This window comes from Oryctolagus cuniculus, chromosome 1 (assembly GCF_964237555.1).
Source record: "Oryctolagus cuniculus chromosome 1, mOryCun1.1, whole genome shotgun sequence".
Lineage (NCBI taxonomy): Eukaryota > Metazoa > Chordata > Mammalia > Lagomorpha > Leporidae > Oryctolagus > Oryctolagus cuniculus.
Genome location: NC_091432.1, coordinates 12,168,836 through 12,191,030, shown reverse-complemented (window position 1 = coordinate 12,191,030; position 22,195 = coordinate 12,168,836). Strand labels below are relative to the sequence as shown.

Sequence of the window (22,195 nt, the reverse complement as noted above, 5' to 3'; positions counted from 1 at the left end):
ATTCATTATCTACTTGTATAACTTTCACAACTATCTCTAGGAATGCTTCCAGGCATACAATTCCAATTCCACAGGTTACCACTTTGGATATAACTTTTACTCAGCTACTTAGAAAGATCATTAGGGAAACATTTGCAAGCATACCTATATATCCTAGAACCTCAGTTTCAGAACTCTGAATAGTGAACCCCATACTTATTTAAAAGAAAAATTTTCTCTTCTAAAAAGGAAGCAAACATTTCAAAATTGTTTCATAGCATCAGCTACCTTTCATTAATATTTAACTCAGTTTTACAACATGTGCCTAAGCTAGAGATACAAGTGATTGTGAAATGATGCTGTATCCTACCCTTATAGAGGGTTGTTGAAAAAATATGCAATAGGACAATGCATAGAAAAATCATATCTGATGGTATCACTTCCACAGTTATATAAGACCAGGAAAGATGGGGCCAGCGCCATGGCTCACTTGGTCAATCCTCCACCTGTGGTGCTGGCATCCCATACGGGTGCTGGGTTCTAGTCCTGGTTGCTCCTCTTCCAGTCTAACTCTCTGCTGTGGCCGGGGAGGGCAGTGGAGGATGGCCCAAGTGCTTGGGCCCCTGCACTCGCATGGGAGACCAGGAATAAGCACCTGGCTCCTGGCTTCAGATCGGTGCAGCTATTTGGGGAGTGAACCAATGGAAGGAAGACCTCTCTCTCTCTCTCTCTCTCTCTCTCTCTCTCTGTCTATAAATCTACCTGTCAAATAAAAAATAAAGGACCAGGAAAGAGAGAACAGTATAGAAGTCTTATGAATAGAGATTTGCTGCATAGATTTTGGAGTGAACCAGAGGATGAATTATGTCTTTGTCTGTCTCTCGCTCTTTCAAATAAATAAGTAAATAAATAAAAATTATAAGAATGTTTATTGAAAAGAAAAGGAATTTATAAAACATTAAACTGAAAGGCATATTATAAAATACATAAACAATATAATCCTCAACTGATGATTTTATGAAATCATATGTGTTCATTTATAAAATACTTACATGTAAAAGTGTACAAATCTAAATGAAAATATTATCATTAATTATGTCTGGGTGGTAGGATTTATGGATCATTCTATTATTAGCATTTTCTAATTTTTCTTTATCTAATTTAAAAGACATGGAAATGCAATCTGATATTGCATTGATGAGCATCATAAGGTACAAAAATGCTGAAGAAAACACTAAAGGATGGGTGTGTCCAACAGGCTTCCCGACAGAAATGAGTATGAAAGTGCTCGAAAATCTGCAGAGGGCCTATGTAGTCACTTGGGATGGAATACGGTCAACTATAAAGGGACTTTGGAATTATAAAAAGGGGGGAGATAGGTTGGTTTGAAGCAAGGAACTAAAAGGTACTTATAAAATCGAGGTAAGTAACTGAGACTGGCAGAGAGCTTTGGACAGAGAAAGAAAACACAGAGGTGACAAGGAAACTGAGTAAGTCCACTGAAACATCTCTGCCTATCTCTTCACTCAAACTGATGGGCATAAAGAGGGGTTGACGTATCTTTGTGGGTTCTATGCTGTGTTTTATTCTCTAGGCCGGAAAGATGAAAGCAATTCTTTAATTTATGTTGAGTCAGGTAGATGAATGAGGGATAATGAAACCATGAAAGGAATGAAATAGGAGATGAATGAAAAAGTCAATCAAGTGCTATAGTACAGGTAAAAGGCATTCCAAGGGAAAAATATAAAGAACTAATGCTAAAAAGGGTGGCATAGGATGTTCCAATGTATGCAATTCCATGAACACTAATCAACACGGAGCAGGCAATCCCCACTGTGAGCATTTGATGGTAATGTGGTTGCCATAAGACTACCTGGCAAGGTAGAAACATGGTAGCAGTTGGTGTTGTAGATATATTTTAGTCATGGTGCCTCTTTCTGGTAAAAAAAAAAAAAAATTGGGAAAATCAGTAACTTTCACTAGGCTAGCAGTTTTATTTGTGAAAGGCTGTATTAGTACATGCTTCCATGGAAACGATTCAGTATTATGTTTTATATATGCTGTCAGGTATTCTTAAAGATGGCTGTTATCTTCACTCTGTTAAAAGTACAAGATGAGGAGAAAGGAATCATATAAAATAATTTTCCCAATTTTTATTTTAAATTATCTAATTTCTTATTAGGTGAAGTATGAAGCCACTTTATTGTAATGCAAATTTCAAATATGTTGTCTCAAAACTAAAAGGAAAAAAAGAACAGGAAAAGGAAGAGGGGTGGAAAAGAGAGGGGGAGGGAGGGAGGAAGGGAATATCATTATGTTCTTAGAATTGTATATACAAAGCACATTGAATCTATTAAAAAACTAATTAGAATTTAAATTAAAAAATTTTAAAAGAAATTACCTAATTGGAAATCAAAGTGATCAACTTTTCTCCTTTTGCTATCATTTTGCCCTTTGGTTCTCACAAGATTTCCTACATTTTATGCATTTCTTGTGTTTAAAAATAACTACAAGTGTTCTAACTTTTAGAAAAAGGACAACTGGTGGTAAATACCTCACCAACTGCCAAGAAAAAGAAATATGATAAATCAATAGGTGGCATCTATGAAATGAGTCTAGTTCTGTTTTCCCTTTTCCTGTTATCATTCGTAGGATCATTGTCTTCACCTGGATAATCACCTGGATAATCAGTTATTCTCCCCAAGCATTTTAGCTGTTTACAATTTTGGTCATTTTGGTATAAATCGAGCAGCATTTGTTTCAAAGCAGAACTTCATCCTATAAAAATGCAACAGAGACAAGCTGTATCTTTATGAAGAAAGCTATTAATAATCTTATACTGTAAATGAAACTTACAGACTTCAGTCCAGAAACTAAATAACATATATAAAATGAGAAACTATTGAAAAATAAGTTAGAAGTCTTGTGTTATTCATAAAGTTTCTCAGAGAGACTAAAAAATTACAAGGATTAACAGTAAAGGAAATCATGAGATCACACATTTGTAGAAATATGGGACAATATATAGTTTAATAAATAGATGATTTAAAAATACAGTATAAGTCTGTACTTCTTTAACACTCAAGAAAATTCTTACTCTGGATACTCTACCCTGAACTCCCATCTCCTAACTTCTTGTTCTCGGCACTAACATTTTGAAATGCAATTCCTTTTTGAAAACTTTTTATAGGACTAGATTATCTGCTTACAATAAGATAGAACAATTTGGGTTCCAGAAATAAGATAATAGTTATATTTTATCAAGCTCTTGTCATGATCCAGGTAGTGTTCCAACCACTTCACAATAAGATCAATTGATTTTTACAGTAACCCCTAAATAGGGCATCAGCCATCATTTTACAATTGATTCTTAGGAACAAAGAGGGATTTAGTTAAGTTGGTCAAGGTCCCAGAGTTAGTGACTTACCAAACTGGGGATCAGAAAAAAGTCTGACCAATATGTGACCAAAGAAAATAGATTCACAAGATGTATAGTCTCATCCTCTGAACAACTGTTTCAGAGTTTATAAGGAGTCACTCCACGATTCACAGACAACAGAATTGGAATTTGTTGTATAAAATGAACTGTTTGGGATTAAAACATGTTTCCATTTGAAATAGTAATCCCTTTGTAGTAAGATATTTCAGAAATGCATTTTTTCACTTTCCTATGAGCTTGCAAACTTTTTTTCAGTTGCATCTAGCAACTGAGAAGCTTAGGGTAAGGTTTTTGAGTGTTCACTCAGGAATCTGTTCTCTCACTGTGAAATGGGGATATTATTAGTAACTGACTAATGGGGTTCTGTAAACAGTAAAAGAGAGACTGAATCACATGCACTTAACACAGCAGTGACAACAGAGTCAACCCCTGCAGTTATAAGGCACAATTCTTGGAACTTTGTGTGGAATAATGTTTTAATATTCAAAGTGACCCTACAGGGGCTGGCACTGTAGCACAGTGGGTTAAAGCCCCGGCCTGCAGTGCTGGTGTCCCATATGGGAGATGGTTCGAGACCTGGCTGCTTTACTTCTGATGCAGTTCCCTGCTAATGTGCCTGGGAAAACAGCATAAGATGGCTCAAGTCCCTGGGCCCCTGCACCCATGTGGGAGACCTGAAAAAACTCCTGGCTCCTGCTGTAGATTGGCCCAGCTCCAGCCATTATGGCCATATTGGGAATGGGCCAGCAGATGGAAGACCTCCCTCTCTTTCACCCCTCCCCTTACCCTTCCTCCCTCCCTCGCTCTCTGTAACCCTGCCTTTCAAATAAATAAAAATAAATCTTTAAAAAGGCTGGTGCTGTGGCTCACTTGGTTAATCCTCTGCCTGCGGCCCTGGCATCCAATATGAGTGCCGGGTTCTAGCCCTGGTTGTTCCTCTTCCAGTCCAGCTCTCTGCTGTGGCCTGGGAAGGCAGTAGAGGATAACTTAAGTGCTTGGGTCCCTGCACCAGAATGGGAGACCAGAAGGAAGCACCTGGCTCCTGGCTTCGGATTGGCATAGTTCCAGCCGTGGTGGCCATTTGGGGGGCAAACCAATAGAAGGAGGACTTTCTCTCTCTCTCTCTCTCTCTCTCTCTCTCTCACTGTCTAGCTCTATATGTCAAATAAAAATCTTTAAAAAAAAAAAAGTGACCCTGAAATGAAGATTCATGGATTAGGTCCATTTTACAGACCAAAAATAAAGGCAAAGCAAGGTTAACAAACATGTCTAAGATGCAGAGCTGGTAATCAGACCAGATTCCAACTGAAGATCATACTCCTAAACATGACCTTACACAGACTCTACCTTGCTACAGTACCTTGTTTTTAGATGTCAGCTCTCTAGGCAGTTTACCTGAGGCCTGCTGAGGAGAGGCCTTATGAATGTAATTACTGAATGACTAAGAAGTCAATCTGGTTTATAAAGTCCTCTCCACAACATCAGAAGACAGGAGTTTTGTTGTGGAAGCAGTCAATATCCCCTCTCACCAAGGCTGCCTGGGGGACAAGCTCTGCGAGTCGTACAGAGTGGAGCCATATAGTTGGAGTGGAGAATCCTGAACAATGATTCCATTTCCAGGTCTGAGCTCTTTTGCAAAGATTCTGCATAATCTTGATTGGGTCATTTAACTTGACTCAGCTTCAGTTTCTCCTCTGTACACCAAGGGTAACATGATAGGATAAAATTGAAAGAATCATTCCTACGCTGATTTCAGGATTCTATAAATGCATGGTCTGAATAAGTGTGTCCCTATTAAAATACCAGTGATATAATGCACTAATAGGTTATTCATATTATGCATACTTCCTATAAGGATGAAGGCAGTCATTACATCTACTTTCTTGATATACATGAATTACAAGAAAATGGTTTGGGGAAAAGATCTAAAAAAAGAGAATCTGAGGATATTAAAGACATTTTTTTAAAGAGTCAGGATTTTTTTTTTAAAAATTAATAGTGATTATTCCCCATATCTAGTTGTGCTGGTTTATTTGAAATAAATAAATTGTGGCTTGAAATGCTTTAAGCTTCCTGGAGAACAGAAATGAATGAGAACATGAGCATTTTTCTTAAAGAAAAGAAAACAAACATAAGTGGTCGACAAATTACCTACTTATCCAATTACTGATAAATAAATTTTGGTCATGGATGACTTTCCTTGGCATTCAGTTGTATTATTGGCCCGTTATAGTTTTCTGTTTACTGTTCTAACAAATTACCATAAATTTAAAGCCTTAAAACAGTACAATTTTTTTTTCCTAACTAACACTTCTGTAGCTAAAAAATACAACATCAAATTCACTAAACCCAAAACACTGGCAGAGCTCTGCTGCTTTATGGGGCTCTTTTCTCCCTGCTTTACCCAGAGGCTACCCATACTTCTTGTCTCACGACTCTTTCATTTTCAAAGTCTGCAGCATAGACAGCCTCTCCTTGAGCCTACTTACACCATCATTTCTCTTTCTCTGATTCTTTTAAGCTGTCTTCCTCTTCCATTTTTTTAAGACCCCTGTGTTTACATCAGGCCCACCAAATAATCTGGGACAGCCTTCCTATTTCATGGTCAGATAACCAGCAGCATTAAATTCATCTGCAACCTTAATTATCTTTTGCTCTATAGTATAACATATTCATGAGTTCCTCGATTAAGACACAGACATTGGGGGTCATGAGATGGCAGTATAACAACAGGATGATCTGAGTCAATTGGGGCAAAATAGATAGTTAAAAAGGAGAAACGATACATGCCAGAGATAGAGCCATGGGAAATTCAGTTCAGGAAGCTCAGGAGGCCAACACAGACTGGGTAGGTCCACACTGAAAGGGCAAATAAGGGAAGCAGTGGAGGCACAGCAGAGGTACAGATCCGGGTGGTTGGCACCAGACCCCAGTGTACCAGGTTAGACAGGAAATTGTGGGTCCACAGTGCTGCAGATAGCAGCAGGAGGGAGAACGTGGAGAACTGCTTTTGAAGTTCAATGTAGGAAAAAAGGGAAGATATAAAAAGCAACCAGGGAAGTCAGGCACTCACGTGCCGATCTCCAACCCCCTCTCACCCCTCACCCCCCAACCCTGGACCTCCAGTTGGCTGAGAGAACCCATCTCGTCTGTTTACATTTTCAAGTGTTAGCAGGGGACTGCCACCTTAGTCTCCCGAGAACATGCCCCTCAATTGCAGGAACCATCTCACCACACCCCCATCCAGGAAGTAGGACCACAACATTTGAGAAGAATTTCTTCCCCACCACACAAGCTGTAGGACAAGGAGAAGTCATAAATATCAAAAATTTTGAGCCTGCTCCACCCACCACTGAGAAGTGAGCTGGGTCCTAGTAGCTAAGGCTACATGCACTGAACCTTGTACCTGCCTCCACCATGATTGAGAAGTGAGCAGAGCTCCAGTAGGTGGTGCTCTGTGCTTCTACTTGCAACAAACACAAAGCAGCTCATAACAGAGGGAAAACTCACAAGAAAATCTCCACACACACACAAAAAGAAAAAATACACAAACGCTGAAAAACAAAAGAAAAACCCTAAATAGGAATAAGCAAGACACTACAACTCTTCAATAGAAGAAGGTGAAGATCAAGAGATCAAGGACGTGCCAGAAATGGGATTCAGAAAAATTAATAGATTACTTAGAAGCAATCAGAAGCTAATTCATGATCTAAATGAAAAGTGCTCCCAATAAATTGAGATATTAAAGAGAAGTCAGAATGAAATACTAGAAATGAAGAATTCAACAGATCAAATAAAAAACATACTAGAAAGCCTTAACAACAGAATAGGTGAGACAGAAGAAAGAATGTCAAACCAGAAGAAAAATTTCTGGAAATATTACAGTCAGACTGAAAGAAGGAAGAAAAAATTAGAAAACTAAAAAATATGCTTGGAAATCAACAAGATACTATCAAGCAACCCAACGTGCGGATCATAGGAGTTCCAGAAGGTGTGGGAAAAGAGGAAGGATTAGAAGGCCTTCTTAATGAAATAATAACAGAAACCTTCCCCAATCTGGAGAAAGAAAGAGACTTCCAAGTCCAAGAAATACACAGAACTCCCAATAGACACAAACATCCAAGATGTTCACAACACACTTCAGTAAAGTTCCCCATAGTAAAATATAAAGAAAAGATATTAAAATGTGCATGAAACAAATCACATTCAGAGGAAACCCAATTAAACTTACTCTGGACTTCTCATCAGAAACCCCACAGGCAAGAAGAGAATGGCAAGATATATTCCAAGTCTTAAGAGGAAAAAAAAACTGTCAACCCAGAATACTGTACCCTGCAAAGCTCTCATTTATGAATGAAGGAGAAATAAAGATCTCCCGTAACAAATAGAAATTGAAAGAATTTGTTACTACTTGCTTAGCCCTACAAAAGATATTAAAGGATCTGTTACACACAGAAAGACATGTGACATATCACATGAACAAACTGAAGAAAAAAATATATGATCATCTCAATAGATGCAGAGAGGCATTTGATAAAACACAACACCCTTTCATGATGAAAACTCTAAGCAAATTGGGTATGGTAGGAACATTCCTCAACACAATCAAGGCAATTTATGACAAACCCACAGCCAGCATCCGATTGAATGGTGAAAAATTGGAAGCATTCCCACTGAGATCCAGAATCTGACAAGGATGCCCATTCTTACCATTGCTATTCAATATAGTCCTGTAAGTTTTAGCAGGAGCCATTAGGCAAGAAAGAGAAATCAAAGGGATTCAAATCAGGAAAGAGGAAGCCAAACTATCCCTATTTGCAGATGACATGATTCTACACATAGGGGATCCAAAGACTCCACCAAAAGACTACTGGAACTCATAGAAGAGTTTCATAAAGTAGCAGAACATAAAATCAATACACAAAAATCAACAAGCTTTGTATACACAGACAATGTCATGGCTGAGAAAGAACTTCTAAGATAGATCCCATTCACCATAGCTACTGAAAATTCAAATGCCCTGAAATCAATTTAACCAAAGAAGTCAAAGATCTCTACAATGAGAATTATAAAACATTAAAGAAATAGAAGATAGAAAAAAATGAAAAAAGTTTCCACGTTCATGGATTAGAAGAATCAATATCATCAAAATGTCCATTCTTTCAAGAGCAATTTACAGGCAATACCAATCAAAATACCAAAGGCATTCTTCTCAGATCTAAAAAAAAAATGATTCTGGAAATTTACCCAAGGGAAATGAAATCAGCAAATAAAAGAGTTATCTGTACCCCCTTGTTTACTGCAGCTCAAATCACAATAGCTAAGACATGGAATCAATCTACATGCCTATCAACTGAAGACTGGATAAAGAAATAATGGGATATGTACTCTATGTAATACTACACAGCAGTAAAAATAAAATGCAATCTGGTCATTTGCCACAAAAGGGATGAATCTAGAAAACATTATACCTAGTGAAATAAGCCAGTCCGAAAGGGACAAATACCATATGTTCTCCCTATCTGTGATAATTAACAGAATACCTAAAAGGAAACCTGTCAAAGTGAAACTGACACTTTGAGAAGCAATGACTTGAACAGCCTTGGTTTTGAGTGTTGAGGGCAAGTTTTGCTTCTTTTCCTTCTTAATACCATTGGTTGAACTCTTTACCTAACATAGAATTAATCATAAGTATGTAAAGTCAATGGAAAATAGATCCAGGGGCCAGTGCTGTGGTGTAGCAGTTTAAGCCACTACCAGCAGTTTCAGCATCCCAAATGGACACCAGTTCGAAACCCAGCTGCTCCACTTCTGATCAGTTCTCCGTTATGGCCTGGGAAAGCAGTGGAAGATGGCCCAAGTCCTTGGATCATTGCACCCAAGTTGGAGACCCTGAGGAAGCTCCTGGCTCCTGGCTTCAGATCAGTGCAGCTCCAGCCATTCAGCCATCTGAGGAGTGAACCAGAAGATGGAAGACCCTCTCTCTCTCTGTCTCTCTGCTTCTGCCTCACTGTAATTCTTTCAAGTAAAATAAAATAAATCTTTTTAAAAAAACAAAAACAAAAACAAAATATATCCCAGTAAAAAATAAGAGTGGGAATAAGAGAGCGAGGAGGTAGTTTGTAACAGAAAAGCTGTATCGTTCTGCATACATTCCTACAGACTTACTTCTAAGAGCAAAGCTAAAAGCTAGCCATGGGACTCTAAATCCCATTAAGCTTGGTGGTAATAATGCCACTTTAAGTGTTAAAGTGATCATATTAAGTTTTAAATTGGTCATATAGGTAGAGTTAAGTGTTAAAGGGATCATATAAATAAAATCAAGTCTGGGCCAGTGCTGTGGCTCACTAGGCTAATCCTCTGCCTGTGGTGCCAGTACTCCAGGTTCTAGTCCCGGCTGGGGTGCCAGTTCTGTCAGGGTTGCTCCTCTTCCAGTCCAGCTCTCTGCTGTGGCCCAGGAGGGCAGTGGAGGATGGCCCAAGTGCTTGGGCCCTTGCACCTGCGTGGGAGACCAGGAATAAGCACCTGGCTCCTGGCTTTGGATCAGTACAGTGCACCAGCCATGGCAGCCATTTGGGGGGTGAACCAATGGAAGGAAGACCTTTCTCTCTCTCTCTCTCTCTCTCTCATTGTCTAACTCTGCCTGTCAAATAAATAAATAAATAAATAAAGTCTGGTAATAACAACAGATAGAATTAAAAAGGAGAAAATGTTCCAGCATGCAAAGCAGTTCACACAGCAAACTTATACAATGACAATTGCTCTAAATAGCACTCTGACCTCATAATCAGCCCTTAAGACATTCTAGTCTGGCTGAAAAACTCATGAGAGCATTTTTAGGCATGAAAATTCAAGATACTGTGGCAAAAATATTGTCCTACATGAAGTATCTCTGTGAGTGAGACCCCAGTGGAAAGAAAGGGCCATCAAAGAAGGATGTACTTTTCTCTGAAGGGAGGAGAGAATTTCCACTTTGCTTATGGCCTTGACTAAATTCTGATGGAAATTGTGGACTCAAAAAATTGCATAGCCTAGACAGCTCATGTCAAGGGCCTCAGGTTACTGATTGTCATACATAAGAGTGTCCATTATTAAATTAACAAGAGTATTCACTGTGCACTTACTCCCCATACAGGAACTCTGACCTTATAGAGCTGTACTATGAGAATTAATTGTAAATCTTATTCTCATTTTTTATATTGTGTGTGTGTGTGTATGTGCAAATCATTGAAATCATTACTTAGTTTGGAGTTGGTCTTCTGTATATAAAGTTAATTGAAAATGAAAAAAAGGCATAAACATGTTGAGGGGGGCATTATTCTGCCTATCATGGATTCTTCCCTCTTTCTGTGACCTTCAGATAGATATAACTTAGGGAACACACGCACATGCTGGAAGAATTGAAAAATAAATGTATTCCCATCTTCGTGTTTCTTCACTTCCTTTAAATCACAGGATATATAGGATTCTAAAATCAAATGGGAATCAAGTTTACATTAGTTCTAACTGCCTATTGGCTTGCTCACTGGCTCTCTTCCATTTGCAGACATCTGACAAGATGTTCTTTCATTTCTTTTCCCAATAAATGAATCACTTTGGTATGTTTTGTAACTCTTAGGACATAATGATGTCGTCCAATCCAACATCCTACCCTGGATGGAGTGAAACCATATGCACTCCTTACCCACCAAGCAGCTGTACAGTTCCTGGTTCTCCACAACCTCAAGGTTTAATTAACCTAGGTAACCAAACTCAGGGAGGTCAGCTTCCATTCATCACAGCTCCTGGAATCTTGGCTACCCATCAGCTGGGTCAAGAAAATATGCAGGTGATAAACTCAGCCATAGGAAAATATGCAATAAAGTTTAAAGAAGAAGCAAAGGCTCTAGGGGTAAGTATATTTTAATGGGATTTTAATTTTGAATTTTCAAGGTTTTCTTGTATCTATAAAAATAATATGTAGAGAGAATATCCTCAAATTATTTTAAGGCCGGCGCCGCGGCTCACTAGACTAATCCTCCGCCTAGCGGCGCCGGCACACCGGGTTCTAGTCCCGGTCGGGGCGCCGGATTCTGTCCCGGTTGCCCCTCTTCCAGGCCAGCCCTCTGCTGTGGCCAGGGAGTGCAGTGGAGGATGGCCCAGGTGCTTGGGCCCTGCACCCCATGGGAGACCAGGAAAAGCACCTGGCTCCTGGCTCCTGCCATCGGATCAGCGCGGTGCGCCGGCCGCAGCGCGCCGGCCGCGGCGGCCATTGGAGGGTGAACCAACGGCAAAGGAAGACCTTTCTCTCTGTCTCTCTCTCTCACTGTCCACTCTGCCTGTCAAAAAATAAAAAAATAAAAAAAAAATTATTTTAAAAAATTCTGAACATTATTTTGAAAAGTGCATTCCTTTCAGAAAGAAATAATTAGTCTGGATAAAGACTTTATCCTGATAAAGTTCATTTATTTTAGATTCATGCAAGAATGTAACAGGTGACACAGGACTCTCCCTAGCAGGAAGATTAGCAATAATGACATGACAGAGAAGTGTCACCACTTCTAGCTTTATCTCCCTTCTACAAAGAACTTTTCAGATAATCTCAACCCTCTCTCTGGATTGCGTACAAACTCGGTATTTGAATACAGATGTACTTATAGTAAACTAAACATCAATGGCTACCTAAAAAGGGAAGAAACTCTAAATGGGATGCTTGAGGAAGGCCGACTGAACAAATGTGCTGCTCTCAACAGCACCCTTGGAAATGCTTATGACAACTGTCGCTTTACTCCTACAAGGAGTGCTTTGAATTAAATGCCCACAATCTTGTTTCCATAGGGATTGTAAAACATGATCTACTTGGTGAAAATTCACCTTGTATAGGTGGAATTATTAGTATTTTCCATTAACACAGTTCACAACACAATTCCACCAAATTTTGTCTCTCCCTGTGTGAAATTCCAACATCTTTGTTAAAACATGCAACAGATGAGTTTCCATTGTGCTCCCCAAATTCTCTAGCCATCTTACTATCTATTTCAACTCTTAAGGGTTTAGGAAAGTAAAAATGAGCATTAGTACCCTTCCAATAGCCAATCTAAGCCACGGAGGTGGTTCCTCAGCTCTTCCTCCAGCAGACAGAAGAAAATCTCTTCTACGAGCAAAGGGACAAATTGGCTTTACAAACACAGGTGTTTGTAATATTATAGAACAGAAAACAGTCAGAACTGCAGGAGGTAACAACCTAGTGGGGGAAATCAGGTTATGCTCATAATAAAATACACAGTGCCATACAAGGTGATAAGTGATAGGAAGAGAACAACAAAGTGTCAGAGATAAGAAGTACAAGGCAATGAGTGGGTAGCAATTTCAAGTTGGTCAGTATGAGCTTTCCTTACCATGTGACAGTTGAGAAAAGACATTAAGAGTAAGCCATGCCAATCAGAATGAGAGAGAACCACTATTGTGAAGGTCTCTAGATGACAATGTGTGTGATGTACTGAAAGAACAGGAAGAGATCAATAAAGTACAGCAGAATAAGCAAGGAATACAATAATTGAAAGGAGGGCAGAGAAGTGGTAGGGGTCAGATCCTACGTGGAGAACAGATAGCTTTGGCTCTTATTGAGTAGAATGAAGAACTGGGCTGTATGAATGGCTAAAAGAGAATTATTATACTTCTAAAACAAAAGTGAGATGTGTATTTTTGAATGTACAACAATAATTTTACAGAGAAAAAGATTCAAGGCTTTTCTTAGTCTCAAAGAGTTTCATTATTAAAAAAATTAATCTCCCAGAATTAGGGTTTTTTTCAAATTTTAATTCAATTTAAATATATGTAGTGACTATATACTGAAGAAATAAACAGTTTTTGAAATCTTTCTGGGGAGATAAACTTGGGAAGAAATGAAATATAAATCTATAATTGACTTTTGAGCCAATCTAGCAGCTGCTATATATTTCCTAGAACTTTATGTTTATCCAGGATGAAGGAAGGTACAATAACAGTTACAAAGAAGTAAAAGTGTAACCTTCATCTCTGAAAATGCCTCACTTGGCAGGAAAAAAAAGATTGCATACCAGCAGTTTTTTTTTTTTTTTAAAAAAGAACAATACAAATGAGTAAAAAAATCAAATTTCATCACTCTAAGATGCAACCAAAAATCAGAAAGAGAAAAAAAAGATTGATTTGTCGTAATCTAGTTGATTTCAGGGAAGGGGTGGAGCTGAGCTAAGCTGAGCACAAGGGGCCCAGTACTGAATAGTTATGACATGAACTCGTGAGTTAATTTGTAGTAGTCAACTCCCAGGTCTGCCCCTCAGTAATCACAGGACAGACAAGCAATTCTGTTCTGCTTTTGTCTCCACCCAGTTGCTGGAAGGATCACATGCAACAAAAAATGTAAAGTGTTTAGAACATTAACATCCACTAAATTATTTTATCTTCCCTGATTTCTTTACCAGGTTACTCAGGCAAAGAAGTGATCCATTTGAAGAAGACAGCCACTGAAATCACAGTAAAAGAATTTTTTCCTAAGAGTTTTCTATAAACTCTCAGGGGTGACTCACGCATGCTTAAGAAGCTCATTTTCTGAAGAATTCTCCTGGAGCCCTCCCAGCCAAATCCCTCCAAATACTTCTAATAGGGCCTTACATGGAGGCCCTTGTCCCTTGGTTGTCCTAGTGTATGTTAAAATCCTCATGGCCCGCTCCCTGCTTTAGATGTTCATGGTTGCAGGCAAAGCTAACAATAAATAAGCAAGAGTAGCAACAACAGTAATGTTTCACAGCTCTGATAATGAAGAAGCAATTTTTAAAATTCTCGTTTTCTTTTTCCAGGCAATCCAGGTCGTGATTGGAATTATGCACATTGGTTTTGGGATCATTCTGGGTTTACTGAGTTACTCTACTGACAACTATTTGGGTTTTGCCTCTACTGCTTTCCTTGGTGGTTACCCATTCTGGGGTGGACTCTGTGTGAGTAGATTGTTTAAACACCTGTCCTTCTCAGTTTACAAATTATAGATATCTCCGATCTATCCAAAGCCCATTTGTTGAGAAGCTCTGCTTCTGAGGACTGGGAAGTTCAGAGAAATAACAGGTTGGATTGAGCATAAAGAGGAACAACTTTTTCTCTCCATTGTTAACTTGGAGGGTAACCTCATGTTAGTGGCAGTAACCCAACTATTTGCATAGAAAGAACTCATTCTAGTGTATGCTTTCTTTATTTTGATGATTCCAAAGCTTACAGTGAAGGTTGTTAAGCTTTAAAAGTTCACTATGATCAAGTAATCACCAAGTCAAAGTTTTATTTCCTCATTATATTTTAGACAGAAGTATATGTGTTAGGAGGAAAGCAGCTAAAGATGGTGACTGGAAACATGACTAAAAACACGTAGAAGTTGACATTTGGCCTAGTAGTCAAGATGCCAGTTAAGATGTCTGCATCCCATACTGGAGTGATCCAGGTCCAGTTCCTGCCATAGCTTCTGACTAGCTTCCTGTGAATGCAGACTCTGGGAGGTAGCAGTGACAACGTAAGTAGTTAAGTCCCTGCAACCTGAGAGACCTGGATTGGTTTCCCAGCTCCTGGCATTGGTCTGGCCCAGCCCTAGCTGTTATAGACATTTGAGGAGTGAATCAGTAGATGGGGTCATGCACACACATACACACACACACACAGCTTCTCAAAAAAAATTTGAAAAATTTTAAATATATGCAGTCAATAATTAGAAGATATTAAGCAGGAAGCTCAAGAATTATCAAAACAAGGAAATCTTTAAATGCAAGAAACTAAGGAGGGTAGGTGTGAAAGGACTTCAAGAACTCCCTCAGAATTACTCTACATAACTAAGAAATATAAGAGGAAACAGAAAGATACCATAAATAGACAAAACTTCCTTTAAAGAGAACAGAACCCATCATTTCAAAAATAATTTTGTCTTATTTCTACAGTTCATTATTTCTGGCTCTCTGGCCATATCAGCATCCAAGGAGTTTTCCCCTTGTCTGGTATGTTAAAGTGTCTCTACTTATCTAACCTGTTTAAATATTATTTTAATTTGCTTGGGGGAGGGGAGTGTATATTGAAAAGGTAGATTTAAAATGCAAATTGGAGCACCTTCCCCAAAATCTCTGTGCTTGCTTCCCTGTTATGTATGCTGGGGTAGGGGAGCAGTCCACCAAATTAGACACTCAGAATAGACCACACCCCACATCTTGACTCAAACAAAAGTGGGAAATAGTAAAAGGGTTGTTTAAACTTTAAGCAGTAGGCTCCCTGGTTCAGTCAGGTCACATGGCATCTGGGGAAACTCAATGAAGAATCCAGGAACCAGGAAACACTTTTGTAACTGCAGTTACAAAGTCTCCTGTGTTCATTTGCCACTTCTCAGCTCTGCCCTGTATTTTTACGTGTGTAAGTGTGTGTGTGTGTATCTCTTGTTCTTATTCAGGTTGGATTTTTGTTTTACATAATTCTTCAAGTCCCTTTTAAAAGCACCTAGCTTGGAACATTAGAGGAGCTTATAAAAATAATCACTGAGATGGGGCTTTCAATTCTGTCAGTCACAGCACTGTACCCATTGCAGTTTCCTGGTCTACTTAGGAGCCAAAAGAAAGAAAACAATTTTCCAAGAACTGAAGCCAACTAGAGCAGGGGTGGTTTCAAGATTCTATGTATTATCACACAAGATGAAAGAAAGGGAAAATCGAAACATGGGATCACATTGCTCTTCTAAAGAAAACAAAAACAGTAAAGTTAAATTGAAAGCAGCCTGATCCTGATTAACCACCCCACTGTAATCCAAAGACAAAAATAAATCTCCTTCCTCGGCCTCCTTTAGGGGGTCTTCCCTCTAACTGAAATTGTATAAGTATGGACCATGTCCTTTTGGAGAAGAAAACCACAGGATCTTTTCTGTGGCAATTTTTCTAACAACCTTAACATTCTAAAATATTCTAACTGTGCCACTCCTAGCAAGTCAGTTGTGAGCTGTGTCTCACAATTATTCTGCTGTATGTCATAACATTATTGTAGACACTATGGAAAGTTTTATACTCTGCTAATGCACCTGTACCTAGAAAGCCTACAGCTTTTATTTCTAAATTTGGGATTCTTTACCTAGTTCCTAGAGAGACTTCAGGGTTTTTGTTAATTCCTACATTCATCAACAAAATTTTTTGTGTACATATTTCTCCATCTATAAAATCACAGCTGATTTTATACCATACTATAAGAGTTAAATGAGACAATTTATGCAATAATTTAGAATACTGTCTTATACAGAAAAAATGATCATTAAAAGTTTATTTGTTCTTTTGTTTTATTTCAAAAGATAGTTGTTACCACGCATGAGACTCTGGGATAATCATAATTGATGAGTTTCTACTTTATATTATTACATTTTCTGACATCTTTTTAGTAGTGCCCTACATTTCAGCTACACATGGAGTGATTTTCATGGAAATACAAAAGCAGATACTCAGTATATCATGGAAATACTCAGAAAAAGTTCAAAACCCATTTCCAGATTTCAAAGATTAAGATTTATCATGTTTGATTTATCTTTATTTAATTTTCTTTGTCCTCTATGTAACTTATTTTTCCTGTTGTCTCCATTAGCTGAAAAGCAGCCTGGGAATGAATATTGTTAGTTCTATCTTTGCCATCATTGGAGTGATTCTGCTGCTAGTGGACATGAGCATCAATGGTATATATCTACAAAATTATGGGTCAGTGGTAAGTATCCCCTAGTCTACTAGATACCTGCTCTCGTTCACTCCCATTGAGGTCTGATTTACCTTGCATTACTGTATAGAAACCCAGTGGGGATTAAAAAAAAAAAAGCCTCTTTCTATTCCACTCCTACTTCTAGTCATGTGATCTCTAGAACTACACAATAAAGTGGGAAAGTTATGTCTACGGATGGACTAAGGCAGAAAGTACATCCCTTATTAGTCTATTTCCCTGTTAACCACATGAACAGTGGGGAAGGGTTTGAACATGAAGTAAGACTCCTAAAAGTATCCAGAATTTATCTTCCCATAAGTTGAATTCCAAAAAAGAAGATAAATTATTCAGTGGTTTTAAAAAGTGAGAATGGGTATAAGGAAAATGGAAGTGACAAGGACATCTGATTCTACTGGAGAAATTCAAAAGAATTAAACAACTGAAAAAAGTGGCTCATGCCTCTGAATGTGATAGAAATAGAATCATCCATTTATGATCATGGTGGAAAGCCAAAAATGGATTCTTATCTCAGAAGGAAATGGGTGGTCTCTGGACCAGCATGTTTAAGGAATGGAGGAACACAGTTCAGAGTGAGGCTGGGCTAGAGTTGCCATCTTGCCTTGACACCATGGTAAGGACTTTTGTCTTCATTCTCAGAAAAATGGAAAGTCACATAAGAGGATTTTAGTGGATTTGTTTTTCAGTTTTTCATTTTTTTCCATTTACAAACTGCAGCACTTATTAAATTGCTGTGTCAAGTAACCACAATAACACTTCCCTTGCCAGTTCATTCAGCCCTATTGAGTAGTCTATTGCCCTGGGTATTGGTATGTCTTTTAAAGTCTTAAAAAGTCAGGCTTCTCAACTAAAGCGTTCTGGAGTCATCACTCCAGCCACCAGTATGATCTGAAAGCTGTCTAAGCAATGCTAGCTAAGTCTCTGCAATGCTACCTGAGAATGCGTTCTTTGAAGTATGAATAGCCTGATGTGGTGGGCACAGGCCTTTTCCTCTGGGAAACTCTGAGATTATCCTTGCTTGTTAAGACAAATAAGAGAAGTGCAATGATCACTGTGTGGTTTTGAAAGGACTACTCTTTTTTGCCTTGTAGAGAAAACTTATAAGTAGGCAATAACAGATGAGGAGATGTCTAAGTCCATTTTCTCTGCTATATATGCACACCTGAGGCTGAGGACTTTACTTAAAAGGAAGTTTGTGTAGCTCACAATTTTGGAGTTTTAATAGCACATTGCCTCTGGCAATGTCTTCTAGCAGGGACTTATGTCAGATAGTATCATATAATGGGACCATGTACAAGAGAAGGGGATAAGGGGAAGAGGATGACGGGAGGGAGGGAAGGAGGGAAGGAAGGAGAAAGAGTAATCTGGTGTCACTCACATGACAAGAGGGGAAGTAAGAAACTGAGAAGAGGCCATGCTCATTCTAACAACCTGCTCTCGTGGGAACTACTTTAATCCTGGGAGACCTACCCCACTCTTTGAGACCAGCATTAATCCCTGCACAAGCATGGTCATGAACTCATCACCTATCATGAGGCCACACTTCTTATAGGTCCCATTTTTCTTCAACACCAGTACATTGGGAACCAAGTTTCTAGTGCATGAATCTTTGGGGAACAAACCACATCCAAGCCACAGCAGTGACCTCTTTGTGAGTAAGATGGATTGAAGCAAGAACACAAAGTTCCTCTTCTGCAATGTCAAATGAAAAGAACAAAATGACTCAATCAGTAGTTTATGAACTGGCATCCAAGTAAAGAAACAGACAATTCTGGTGTGATTCGGTGTGACAGAAAAAAAGCACAGCTCTAAGCCCTGGCTATACACCACAGAAATAGAACTTAGGGCAGAGGGAAGCAAAAAAAAAAAAAAAAATACTGAGAAATCCTACTAACGTTCTCCAATCTGGCATTAATACTGAGGTGGGAACCAATGTCCTAAGAAAGATAAAGCAAATGCTACAGGGTAGAAGCTCTTACATAGCAAAGACCTCAAGAGAAGTAGGAATTGATCCCAGAGTTAACCTTCCAGTGTACTTTGCTGATATGGAGAACTGAACAAAAATCCACAGCGACAAAATATTCCTGTGGCCACAGAGCAAGCTTCCATACCAGGCAGTTACAAGACTCTCAGAAACAGAGAAAGCATAGTTTATGTTCCCTACCAAGAACTGTGCTCAGCACCAGCAAAAAGATCTTTCTCTATCTAACAAGTATACAATTAACATTCATAAAATTTACATAAAAATATTTAGTCCTCAAATCATAGACTGAAGGAAGACAAATGAGACCCGGATAATGTCAGTCAAGGAAATTCACATGCATTGTATCTGAACGTATCAAAAGACTGTACAGAGTTGCTCCACTTTAGAATAAGAAGTTGAGAATCCATGCAGGGGAACTAATAAAATACACTAGAATGACTAAAAGAAGAGAAGAAAGAAAAAAGGACAGGGGGGAGAAGACCTAAGATTCCTGCAGGTTAGTGGGTTGGCAGGAACATCCAAAGACCATTACTCATTTTGAGCAAAGGCACAACCCAACTAATTAGGACACAAGACACATTGGGTAATAAAATGGATCTAACATATGTACTTTCTTCATCAAAGTGTGCACTTGTTTGATTGAGTTCGTGAGTTACATAAATCAGAAACACACAGATTCTTCTTACTTACATGGTTTAAACTTTTGCTAACCTGAGAAGCCATATCTCCAAGTTTGGGATCAAATTCCTGCCCCATGGGCCAATGAAACCACTCTGAGGTTACAACATGACCAAAGTTTAGCATCTTGGTTTCCAGGTACTGTTATTAGGTTTTTCAATTGAATACAGAAACTTTTAAACCACAAAGAGTAATTTCCATGACAAGTATCAAGACACACCCTAGCACATTTGACATTTTTAATGACTCGGTAACATTTTTATAAAAACAAGGAGGCCATTACAAAGACAAAAATCAACTTCTTTCCAATCGACTTCTTTCCAATACTCTGAATGAAATATTCTACTTGCCAAATGGAAATCTTTTGAAGGGGTATTTTAAAGGAAATCTAAGCATTTGACAATTATGCAGATAATATTGTCAGGTGAATCTGAACAATAGCAAAATTTGATGGATCAATGAGTTTTTGAAGTATGTGTGAGGAAAAATCTCAGTATGTTTATTTCTGATTTTAGCTCTCTGGGAAAGGAATTTCAGCCATGCTGATGATCTTCTCTCTCTTGGAATTCTGTGTAACTTGTACCACAGCCCATTTTTCCAGCCAAACAATCACCATGAGCAACAAGGTGAGTTGGGCCTCTTCTCTGTAAAACAGTCAGAATATGCCCCAGAGAAATACAGACTTAGGGGTCTGATAGACGCCACTATAGGCTTACAAGAGGGCTCTTTGTCTTCGACTTTCTTAAGAGACCAGGGAAAACAGAATAGGATTGTAGTAATGGTATTGCTTGTTTTTATTTGTTCATTCCAGCCTGTCACGGTTATTCCAACTGTGTATACAGTCAACCCCATGACACCAGAGTCTTCCTCGGCTCCTTCCAGAACTAACGGCTATCCAGCTTACACCACTAACTATTAACAGAAGAGAGGTACCAGTCCATCATCCAATGTCAAGGAGCAAAACTGCTCTGGAGGAATCTCTTAGAAGCCAGCTTCTAATGTTCACAGTGATTGTTAACTTTTATAGAAAGATGCGTCCTTGAATTCATCACTAATGATAACTACTTCCTGTCACTGTCTCTTCCTACAAGCCTACACTGCACACTGGCAAAGTAAAGGGCCAAAAGACTGAAAAATGGCTTTACAACTCTCTGAAATTTAGAAATTTTCATGTTACCTTTTCCTCAATAACATAATGTCAATAAAATGTCATAAGGAACATAAGCCTTTTTGGTATATTTTAAACTTCATTTTTGCTTGATATGTTTTAGATCAGCCAATCTGACAAACTCTACAAAGCAGACTGATAAAAAATTTCTTTGATGATGATCTGCCGTGGATCCAAGTTATTAGAGTTCTTTTAATCACCCCCATTTCTGTTCAGAAAGCAAATGCTGAATTGCCCTTCTTAGAGACCACATTATTATATACATTAATCCCATCAAATATCTTGGATGTCTACAAAGCTTTGCTATTAATGGAGCATTTTCATATACATTAAACTCCTTTGCAACAGAGCAATTTCAAGACAATAATGATGCGTTAATGGTTTTTTTTATTTTGGTTTTAGCTTTTTGTTTTTGAAATAGGAGGAATGGACAAATTTAAAAAGCCAGTAGGGGAGGGGAATGGTGCTGTGCCATAAGCCTCTGCCTGTAGCACTGTCATCCCACTTGATTGCTGGTTCATATCCTGGCTGCTCCTCTTCCCATCCAGCTCTTTGTTATAGCCTAGAAAAGCAGTAAAAGATGGCCCAAGTGTTTGGGCCCCTGCAACCACATGGGAGACCTGGAATAAGCTCCTGACTCCTGCCTTCATATTGGCCTAGCTCTAGCCACAATGGCCATTTGGGGAGTGAAGCACAGGATGGAAGAACTTTCTCTCTGTCTCTCCCTCTTTCTGTATGTAACTCTCTCTCTCTCAAATAAATAAAAATTTTTTAAAAATCCAGTGGAAACAACCCAGATAAAAGAGAAGGAATAAATGACAGTTGGAAGACATGGCTTAAGTCATGAAGAAGGGTTGTTTCTCTCCATCATGGAAAGAAAAGAAGATGTAATTGCTGCACACACCTAAAGTTTTGCAATAATGGTAATGAGTATACAGGGCGGTTCCAATATGATGATCATGACACCTTTGTCAGAGTAGGAGTGGAGGGCATGGTGAAATATTAAACAGAATAGGTGATGTTTAAAAATCATGGAAAAAAATAATCAACTGTTAGGAGAAACAGAGGAGGACGGCCAGGCTGTAATGAGGGCATATTTGAAGGGATGATCACAAATTTGCAGTGCAAATGAATTACGCAGTAGGGTGTGGCTGCTCAGATATAGATCCAAAGAAAGTACCTGGTAACACTGAGGGTTAGATTTTTCTCTACAAGAAAT

The 22,195-nt window shown here is 38.6% G+C and overlaps 1 protein-coding gene across 1 annotated transcript; it reads left to right on the top strand.

The window, feature by feature from the left end:
• Positions 1-1,409: 1,409 nt before the first annotated feature.
• Positions 1,410-21,000, top strand: LOC100352384 (membrane-spanning 4-domains subfamily A member 12). Its single transcript, XM_002709013.4, has 7 exons — positions 1,410-1,469; positions 11,037-11,309; positions 14,236-14,373; positions 15,352-15,408; positions 17,021-17,137; positions 20,324-20,434; positions 20,620-21,000. The coding sequence occupies exons 2-7, from the start codon at positions 11,043-11,045 to the stop codon at positions 20,725-20,727; spliced, it is 798 nt and encodes a 265-aa protein (XP_002709059.2). The 5' UTR covers positions 1,410-1,469; positions 11,037-11,042; the 3' UTR covers positions 20,728-21,000.
• The last annotated feature ends 1,195 nt before the right edge of the window (positions 21,001-22,195 follow it).

Bases quoted from the DNA above. Each gene is read 5' to 3' on its own strand.
- LOC100352384 (XM_002709013.4), top strand. From the start codon at position 11,043: ATGATGTCGTCCAATCCAACATCCTACCCTGGATGGAGTGAAACCATA. The intron at 11,310-14,235 runs GTAAGTATATTT...TTCTTTTTCCAG, and splicing joins AAGAAGCAAAGGCTCTAGGG to GCAATCCAGGTCGTGATTGG. The intron at 17,138-20,323 runs GTAAGTATCCCC...TTCTGATTTTAG, and splicing joins TACAAAATTATGGGTCAGTG to CTCTCTGGGAAAGGAATTTC.